Raw genomic sequence first — 10,664 nt, forward strand, 5'->3', positions numbered from 1 at the left:
GGCCATGGGCCTTTCAATATTTCTTATCTGGTGGCTCCATGCCTTTATTCAGGGCTTCAAGCCTGCCTCTTCCATTCCATTTAGTTTTCTGTATCAGGGTGTGCTGGACAACAGCCTTTACACAGCTACTTCATGGCCCAAGGTCAGCTTTTCTGCGCTCTGTCACCAAGCTTGGATCACATCGTAAACTTGCAAAATTTCTACAATTCTCCACTCGACACAGTCCACTGCTGAAGTCTGACAGAGAGGCGAAACTCTCTGTAGGAAGGTTGAAGGACACCTGGCTTCACCCACCTATATTTGCATATACAGATCAGGACCAGAAGCTAGGGAAAGTTCTGGGGATGGGGGAGGGGTAAAAGAGAAAAGAATGGAATGGGGCAGTGTCTTAAAGCGATGGGAGGAGCAGGAAAAGCCTGCTATAGGGAGGAATTCAAAGTACATCCAGTCATTCTCAGTCTGTGGTTTTCTCAGGAATGTTGCAATACCAATCAGAAAATTGAAAGAGGAAGGAATGTGTATCCCAAGCAAGGAAGAGCTGTGATAGGACCTTGAACAGCAAATACAAAGGGCTTGGATATTGCTAGAGGCCAGTAGATGGTGATGTTGAGGCCTCGGCCTCAGGGATGTTTATTCTTCCTTCCTGATTTAACACAAAGAAAAACATCTTAAAAACTTAGATCAATCTGAGGGTTGATGGGGGGTGGGAGGGAGGGGAGGGTGGGTGATGCGTACTGAGGAGGACACCTGTTGGGATGAGCACTGGGTGTTGTATGGAAACCAATTTGACAATAAATTTCATATTAAAATAAAAAAATAAAAAATAAAGAAAAACATGCCCACATCCCATATGTTCAAAATAATTAACTAGGAGAGTCGAATTGAAGCATAACAGCATGGTTAATAGTCAAGTATTGATTAAGTTTGGTTTTACAGCTTAACCTTCCCCCATATCACAGAGTCAATACATCCAATTGTTTTTAGGATCCAAATATTTTTTTTAAACGTTTATTTATTTTTGAGACAGAGAGAGACAGAGCATGAACAGGGGAGGGTCAGAGAGAGAGAGGGAGACACAGAATCGCAAACAGGCTCCAGGCTCTGAGCTGTCAGCACAGAGCCCGACGCGGGGCTTGAACTCACGCACCGCGAGATCATGACCTGAGCGGAAGTCGGACGCTTAACCGACTGAGCCACCCAGGCGCCCCAGGATCCAAATATTTTTGTAAGCATCTAGGAAGTCCCAGAGTCCATCATTATGCATTTAAGACACAAAGGAGCCTGGGAGAACTCGACTGGCTTGTGGAGAATAGCTGAAGCCCATTTTGTCCAAAAGGGGCGTAGAATGTTGGAGTGATGCCCCAGAATCAAGTGAGCGACCCTCTGCTTCAGAGAAGGCCAGCCCTTCCCCCACCGAAAAGACAACAATTAGTTTTCCATCATACCTCCATCCTCAGGATGCTCACCACCACTCACTGCTTTGAGACCTTCACAAACAATGTCACTATGCATTTTATCTCTGTTTTGTCACATACAAGAAGCTCATAATTCGAAGTCATTGCTCAGACTCTCATCTCCATAAGGCCCTGGATATCCCTAGTTTTGATTCCACATACCACCCCTCTCCAAATTTTGAAATTCTTCACTGGACATTCTGGGACTTATAGTCAGCTGTCAGAAAAACTCAATTTCTTGGAATATTTTCTTTCCTTTCTTGGTCTTGCTCCTGACTCTTTGTTTCTGTCTCTGTCTCTGCCCCCCCATAATTCTCTTATCATGATTCTTGATATTTCAAGACCTAGGGGTGTCTAGGTGGCTCAGTTGGTTAGGCATCCGACTTTGGCTAAGGTCATGATCTCACGATTCCTGAGTTCGAGCCCCACAGCAGGCTCTGTGCTGACAGCTCAGAGCCTGGAGCCTGCTTTGGATTCTGTCTGTCTGTCTGTCTGTCTCTCTCTCTCTGTCCTTCCCTCACTCACACTGTCTCTCTCTGTCTCTCAAAAAATGAATAAATGTTAAAAATATATAGTTTTTAATTCAAGACCTAAGCTGAAGTTGGACGCTTAACCAACTGAGTCACCCAGGTGCTCTGTCAGCACAGAGCCCACTTTGGAACTTCTGTCCTTCTCTCTCTACCTTCCCCCCCACTCAAAAAATAAACATTAAAAAATTTATAATAGTGACAAATTTGGTAGCAACAAAATATCCATTAAAACACCATTTATTTTGTTTTGTCAGGCTAATCTCTTAAATAATCAAAACAACTCTGCAGTAGGTGTTGCTACTTTTTTACAGAGAAGGAAAAGAAATTTAAAGAGGTTCCATATTGCCTAGTGACAAACGGCTGGTATGTACTGAATATGGTGACTTTCTCTAAGTCAAGTCTGAGTGGCTTTAAAGCCTTTGTGGAACTTGGGGAAGTTTCCACTCCTAGTAAGCATATGGGTATGGCATTGGGGCTCAGGGATTCAGACTTCATTCAAGTTTTTCAAATACATTAGTTTGTATAATACTATGGCAATTGTACTTGCCATAATTACTAAACTTGTGCACATGTTGTTTTGTATCTGTGAAGGTAAGTCTGGAAAGCAATTTCCTTTGTGGTTGCTGGATCAAAGGAGAAATGCATGAGAATTAGGTTGAGGTATTTCCAAATTCCACAAAAATTCTGTTGTATTTTATATTCATGAGTAATGTATGAAAGAGCTTGTTTTCTTAATTGTTTGCCAACATGATGTTGATCCTTTTCATTATTGCCAATCTGATAGGTGAGGAATGGTAACTAGGCTATAGCCTTAATTTCATTTCACTTATTAATAGTTAAGCATATTCCAACTGACTTTGTCATCTTTCGTCAGACTCTTGATCATTTTTTCCCCCTACGCTTTATGGGCTCCTTGTGTATTAGGAAAAATTAACCATTCATCTGTAATATAATTTGAAAATACTTCTTCCCAGTTTGACATTGGCTTTTGACTTTCCTTATGGTGATTTTTTTGGTTTTGGTTTGTTTTTTTGCCATGAAAAAAAAAGGGGGGAAGGCATTTTTTATTGGAAGATCATAGTGATGTCTCTGTGGAAGAGACATATAAACAGAAAACTGAAGGAAAGGAGAGTAATGTAAAGATTAAGAAGAGAGTGGATCATCAGAGTGCTCAGTTGGTTAAGCCTTTGACTCCTGATTTTGGCCTTAGGTCATGAGCATGGAGCCTGCTAAAGATTCTCTCCCTCCCTCTCCCTATGCCCTTCCCCTACTTGTGCATGCACAGGTGCTCTCTCTCTCTCTCTGTCTCTGTCTCTCTGTCTCTCTGTCTCTCTCTCTCTTTCAAAAAATAAAAAAGATATAGGAAGAGGATGTTTCAGGCAACCAATTAACAGTTACCAGGGATCTGAGGAGGAGATGAATTTAGTGTATCTGCAAAACAGTGATTAAGTATATGTGTTTTGTAGTAGGTGTACTTGTTTATTTTTGTTTTTATTTTAGAGAGAGAGAGAGAGCGTGGGAGCATGCACACAGTGGGGGAGAGGATGGGTGGAGAGAGAATTCAAGCAGTCTCCATGTGGAGCCTTGTGCAGGACTCAATCCCACAATCCTGAGATCATGACCTGAGCCAAAATCAAGAGTTGTGTGTTTAACTGACTGAGCCACCCAGGTGCCCCTGGAGCAGATGTAATTAAAGCAACATCTACAACAATTTCTAAAGGCATTTAATTTTGATATTTAAACATTATATTTGGTTGAATTCAGTTATTATAAAAATTAGATTTTTTTTAAATCTTGTTTTCCCTTTCCTATTCCTCTATGTAGAAATAAAATTCATGTATGATTATGCAATCTGCTTGGGTCTCGGGACAACTTTTTATTAATTATGAGATAATGAGCTATTAATTGAGTTGAATGAGCTATTAATTAATAATAATTAAAGCAAGAATACAAATAAAGCTATCATTTGTCAAGCATTTATTATATACCAAGCACTTTTATACTATACATATATATATAATATATATTTATACATATTGTATGTATTATAAAATATATATTATAGAATATATAATACATATCTCTCATACACACATTAAGGAGAAAATGCAAGTGGATACTGAGAAAAGTCCTGTTTGGATGGGAAACTCCAAATAACTTATCACCCTTACCCTAATCAATTTCTCCTGAGACGGTGGAGGACCAGAAGATATTGAATAATAGGTAGAAGAAGGTGGGGTGGCTGTTACTGTAGATTTCTAAGAAAAGAAATCAAAGGTGGGTTTGAGTAGAGCATGTATGTGAATTAATTGGGACATAGATGATAATAGCATAGCGATAACTGGAAGACGTAGAGACGAGGTTAGGGTGAACATAGGATCAATTAATAGATACAGAAAGGGATTAAGTTAAGGTCAAGTTGAGAACACTTATTTAGATTCCTTGGCAAGATGTGAAAACATTTGTTTAGCCCCTTCCCAAATCTGCTTGGTCCTTGCTCCATAAATAATAGGATTGAGCATAGGCGGGATGACCACATAGAGGTTGGCCAGGAGGATATGGACATAGCGTGGGATGCGTCTCCCACCGAACCTGTAGGCAAAGACAGAGAAAAGGGCAGGGATGTAGAAGAGTAGGATGACACAGACGTGGGAGCCACATGTGCTCAGGGCCTTGGACCGGGCATTTCGAGAAGGGAGGCGGAAGACAGCTCGGAGGATGTGAATGTAGGAAACAGCGATAAGGATGATGTCCAGGCCTGTGGAGAGTAGGGCAGCTGCCAACCCGTACCAGACATTGATGGAGATATCAGAACAAGAGAGACGGGCGATGCCCATGTGCTCACAAAAAGTGTGTGCAATGATGTTGATCCGGCAATAGCGCAGGCGCTTGAGAAGAAAGATGGATGGAAACATGATGATGAGGCTGCGGGTCAGGGTGGCAGCGACGATCTTCCCAATGACGGTGCTCGTGAGGACTGTGGTATATCGCAGAGGGGAGCAGATGGCCACAAAGCGGTCAAAGGCCATGGCCAGCAGGACTGCAGAGTCGGCCACAAAGAGGAAGTGGATGAAGAACATTTGGGTGAGGCAGCCATCAAAGGAAATGTGGCTGGAACCTAGCCAGAAGTTGGCCAGTGTTTTGGGCATCGTGGAAGTGGAGAGCAAGATATCTGCACTGGCCAGCATGGACAAGAATACGTACATGGGCTCGCGCAGGCTTGGCTGCGAGAGGACGATACCAATTAAAATGCCGTTGCCTGCCAGGGCGGCTACATACATGGCGCAGAAGGGGATGGAGAGCCAGATGTGCAGGTGCTCCAGCCCAGGGATGCCAGTGAGGAGGCAGCCTGTCGTGCGAGTGTCAGAGTCGTTCACGGCAGCCGTGCTCCTGGCAGATGAAAGGGCCATGATTTTCTTCAGAGCCCTCGCCTGTGCCAGAGGGGAAACATAACTTCAGACTTTGTACACACTAGCAGAGTGAACAGTTGCAAACTCTTGCAAACAACCACAAGGTCTGTACACACAGGTCCTACAACCACTATGGGGTCGGCACAGGCATATTCTCTGTAGACAATTACACACGGGCTCTGCACGATGTGCACGGTTATAGACCCTGCCCACAGAAAGGCTCTGTGTTCTTATTCAGAGGTTTTCGACATAGTTCTAAGAGCTTTGTGGGGCTCGAAAACCTTGCCAGACTCAGTACAGTGTCACAGGTTCTGAAAAGAACAGGAATAGCTAGAACACCAAAACAATCTCTATAATCTCTCCAGGTATGTGAACTGTAATGAACTCTGCAAAAGCTCAGGCTCTGCACAGAAGGGCCACAGTCTGCCACCAAGCAACAGTTACCTCTTCTTATCAGACCATGTGGAAGAGTAGGATTGGGGGCTGTGGGCACTGCAGACACTATATCTCTTTCCCCCATCACTGATGCTCTGACAAGTATGGAGGCGGTGAAGGCAGCTGTGGCATTTAGAAAGAACACTAGACATTATGTGCAAAAAAACAAAAAAAAAAATCCTGGGTCAGAGATCTGCTCTGTCAATTACACTGTGTAATTTTGGACACTTCACTGTGGTTTCTAAGAAACAATTTTCTAATCTTTTAAATGAGCATGATTGTTGTCCTATTGGCATATCACATGAGATTTTGTCTTTGGAAGCCTTATTAAACTGTGTGGTGCCTCCTTAATCACCCATCTGGCTCTGAAGTGTGATGCAGTCACCAGGAACAAGAAGGAAGGTGTGGTGTGATGCTTCAGAAGGTGAGGTCCTCTGATCAGCATCACCAGCATCATTAGGGAACTTGCAGATTCTTGAACCCTACCACAAATCTCATGAGTCAGAACCTGGGCTTCGAGGCAGCAATCTACTTTTTAGCGAGGCCACCAGGTGACTCTGACTCATGCTAAAGTTTCCGAGCCACTGATACAAGACTTTTTCCCTTTCCTCCGTGTCTGGTCCAGATGCCCATCCCATCTTCCGGGATCAATAGCTTCTCAGTTCCGACTGGTTTTGCAGCATTCTCCCTGGAAATGCCTAGACTTCTGCTGCATCTAACCAGTGTGATCCTCAGCTCACATGGTCAGGATGTGGAGAAAATGACAGGACCATACAGTCGGTACTACGAATTAAGCCACTTGACCCCTCAGCCCTCTCCAACGTTCTCACAACGAACGTTCCTTGGGCAGAAGGAACCCCACTGCCCAAATTCCTATTCTTCTATCAACTGAACTTTCCTCCTGTATAACCCAGACCTCAACTTTGTCGGGAGCCAACTCCTCATACAATTATTCCACTCTTACAGACTTATCTCTGCACCCATTCTCCTCTCATTTCCTCCAGTTTTAGAGAAAGCCATGTGACTGTTTTTCCTGTGCTTCAACGATTCCTTTGTTAGAGCTGGAATACATTTTACTTCACTTAGGTATAAAAAAGCCCCTTCAAGTTATTTTACTGATTTATTTAGAGATAATATAAATCAATTGTGACTTTCTATGCTGGCAGCAAACAACTGGAAAATTAAATTTTAAAAGTTCCATTACAATATAAACATAAAAGCATACAAAATGTATGTTAACAAACCACATACTTAAAAATAAATGTAACTGAAGTTTGCAAAGCCCCTACACTGAGAGCTGCAAACTACTGCTGAGATTTTTTAGAACATAAAAAGATGGAGATGTACACCATGTATACAAGTCAGAGGACCCAAGTGATTGTTAAGACATCAGCTTTCTCAAAATAAATCTATAGTTTGCTTTTTAAATTTTAACTTATTTGAATAATAGGCAAGTAAAAATTGTTTATATTCAAACTGTACATTGTCAAATTATTGCCACAATCAAGTTAATTAACTTATTATCCAGCACCTCCCATAGTTACTTTTTGTGTGTGTGGTCTTAAATTATTTTTAAAACCAGATGGATAAATACACACACCTGTATACTTGTACATGTGCATATATACATATGTGCATATGCGTGTAACTGTGTATGTATGTCTAAAAGGATAATTTCCCCATCTATCCTCTGAATCCCCTCTTTCCTACCTCCTCAGGGACTTTGTTCTGCCAATGTATCCCCTCTCTTCTATATCTTCAGTTTCTCCTAAATTCTTGGATCTTCCTTCTTAGATCTTTTGCATTTATAAACATTCAAATCTTTATAACCTTGAAAACAAACAAAAAATAACAACAGCTGTCATAAAATATCTTATTCTACTAATCTGTCCCACTACTTACTGTTGCGTCTTTCTTCCTTTTTTCCAAAGTCAGTCCTTCCAGCGACGCCTGGGTGGCTCAATCGGTTAAGCGTCTGACTTTGGCTCAGGTGTGAGTGTGAGTGGAAACCTTCCTATTCTCTCATTTTTGTTAGTATTCACTACATATCAACTCTATCCCAGACACCAGTGAATAAGACGCAGCAGTTCATGAGTTCGAGCCCCACGTTGGGCTCTGTGCTGACAGCTCAGAACCTGGAGCCTGCTTTGGATTCTGTGTTTCCCTTTCTCTCTGTCCCTCCCATACTCATGCTCTGTCTCTCTCTGTCTCTCAAAAATAAATATTCAAAGTCAGTCCTTCCATACACATCTCTTTGGGCTTTGACGTCTCTACCCTCCCCTGGTGCTTTTCCAGTCTCCTGATCTTCCTTTCCAGTCCATATTAAGGGTGATTCTGTCCCAGCAGGATTTGCTGTCAGGTATTTGCTATCAGGTGTCTCTAACCTCTCCTTACTGCCCGTTTCCCCTGGCTAATCTGGTCCACTGCCTTAGCTTCATTTAGCCCACCTATGCTAGTACTTCCCAAATCTATATCTGCCATCCATATTGTTTTCCAGGCTTCAGATCCCCTTACCCCCATCCTCGCCCCAACTAGTCTGCAGTCCTTCCACTATCTAAGCCAGATTCTATGCATAAGTTATGTTTCCTACAGATAATTTTGAGCATGGTACTTACTTGATTACAGATACTAATTTCCTTCTGCCTGAATGATTCTCACAAATAACTTGCCCACTTGCTCTTCTAATACTGGATCAAATGCATGCCTCTGAGTTTACAATTTGCTTCCTCTATCTCCTTCCTCACTTTTATTTACCCAGTTTATATTTCTCATTCAGGAAGACTTTCTTCATCCCTCAAGGCTGGGCTATGTGCTTCTTCTGTGCACCTATGTTCCCCTGCAATTACCTCTCTCTCCACTTATCACATTGAAGTATTTTCAGCCCTAATATATTGTGAAGCTCCTTCAGGGTCGGGGCTGCGTCTTATCCACTGGTGTCTGGGATAGAGTTGACATGTAGTGAATGCTAACAAAAATGAGAGAATAGGTAGGTTTCTACCCACACAGCCGTATAAGTTCACACTGTCAGGGACACACACTCATGCCATAAAAATCATGGGTTTGTAATCACAGATCCTCTGTTCTCACACTCTCTTCTTGTCCTGTGCCTTTTGCACTCATGCTTCCCACATCACTCACCACGTGCATCCTCCGCCACCTGCTCCCACCTCTGTGGGTCACATTGGCCCCTATGCAAACTTTGCTTCTCCAGTTCCGGTTCTCCTCCTAGATAGTCAGCCTCCAAGGCAGCCTTTGTTGACAGCACCTCCCTATCGCTAATCCATGGGACTTGTGTTTTCACTCCAGTTCAGGCACCCTTGATGTTCCTGCACCCCCAAACTGGGTAGCATCCCCAAAAGCCCCACTTTAGGTTTTTTCTCCGGCAGCTCCTGTTTTCAGACCCTCCGCTGCTTGTATGCCCAGTTCTCTTGCCCTCTCATTCTTGCTTCTCTGTGCTTTGGGGAAATCACCAAAAAACGTGTTCCTTCTATTCCAATGAATTTGTACTCCCACTTGTTTTTGAATCCTTTACCTGACTGTTCCATTCAGGAATGTTATCCTTTTTTTAAAAATTTTTTTTAATGTTTATTTATTTTTGAGAGAGAGGGAGAGACAGAGAATGAGCAGGGGAGGGGCAGAGAGAGGGGGAGACACAGAATCTGTGCTGTGTGAGCTGTCAGCACAGAGCCTGATGCGGGGCTTGAACTCATGAACCACGAGATCGTGACCTGGGCTGAAATCTGATGCCCAACCAACTGAGCCACCCAGGCGCCCCGGAATGTTATCCTTTATAAATGCTCCCCCTCCCCCTACACCTGCAATAAAATAACATTTCCCCCATTGTTTCTCAATGTCTGAGGATAGGGTTGTGTGTCATTTATGATTCTTGCATCCTCCTTACCAGCCAAGGACTATTTGCTCATTAGTCTCACATCCTCACCTGTAAAGTGACCCTTCAAACTGCTCTTCCCCCATCTCACTCCACAGGAGAACAAAGTGACCTAGCCCATTCTTCCTCTTCACCCATCACTTCTCCTTGAACGTTGCTACAAAGCTGTCTACTTATCTTGTACCCATTTCCCATCCATTCCTCCATATTAGTCACCTCCTCTCCATCCTGAAAATGTGTGACCCACACTTACCTCCCTGAGGCCTCCTTCTCAGAATCACAGTTTCTCAAGTCAACATTTCATACACAGCTCAACTTCCTCCATATATAGAGTTGAATCTTGGGCCTTGCTCCATATGGTGTTTATTTCCTCTTCTCCTTTGGGAATGGGGATTCTCCTCCCTTGGTGTCCCCTTTCCTCCCTTAGTTTCAAATCCCTTCCCTGCCATCTGGGCCAATATGCTTCTGTTCAACACAAGGATCTAAGGCAGGCAAGGATATGCTCTGGCATAGAGCCAGAGAGAAGAAATCTATTGATAGACACTGAGCATCTTAGGGAGTGGGCAGTGGTGGTCAGCACCAACTCAGAGGCTCTTAGCATGAGAGTTTCCTTTGAACCTGTTTTTGCATTTCCTGCTTCAATACTCATTCTCCTCCATGCCTTCAACCCCCCTCTCTCTTCTCTCTTCCTCTCATCATTTTGTCTTCCCTAAGGCATTTTCCTCTTGGGCTTCTTTCATTCATTATCTGCCTAGTGTCTGTCTTCAAATCTCTGTGTCTTTTTAACCTTCACTCTCTTTTCACTCCTTCACTGCCCCTAAAAATCTATTGCACTCATATGGCATCAGGAAGGAAAGGATATATAGGAATCATTGTCCCTAGTCTTGCTCATTCAACAATTTGACAAGATTGATCCCTTTTTTGGTAAGCATTTCAGGTAAATAGG

The 10,664-nt window shown here is 43.0% G+C and overlaps 1 protein-coding gene across 1 annotated transcript; it reads right to left on the bottom strand.

Annotated features, from left to right (window-relative positions):
• Positions 1–4,232: 4,232 nt before the first annotated feature.
• LOC132662422 (olfactory receptor 52B6-like) lies at positions 4,233–9,804 on the bottom strand. Its single transcript, XM_060607893.3, has 2 exons — positions 9,770–9,804; positions 4,233–5,437 (listed from the first exon to the last, which is right to left on the bottom strand). Exons 1-2 carry the CDS (start codon positions 9,802–9,804, stop codon positions 4,414–4,416), a joined length of 1,059 nt encoding a protein of 352 aa, XP_060463876.3. The 3' UTR covers positions 4,233–4,413.
• Positions 9,805–10,664: the final 860 nt, after the last annotated feature.

The sequence above is a fragment of the Panthera onca genome, chromosome D1 (genome assembly GCF_046562875.1).
Source record: "Panthera onca isolate mPanOnc1 chromosome D1, mPanOnc1 haplotype 2, whole genome shotgun sequence".
Taxonomy (NCBI): domain Eukaryota; kingdom Metazoa; phylum Chordata; class Mammalia; order Carnivora; family Felidae; genus Panthera; species Panthera onca.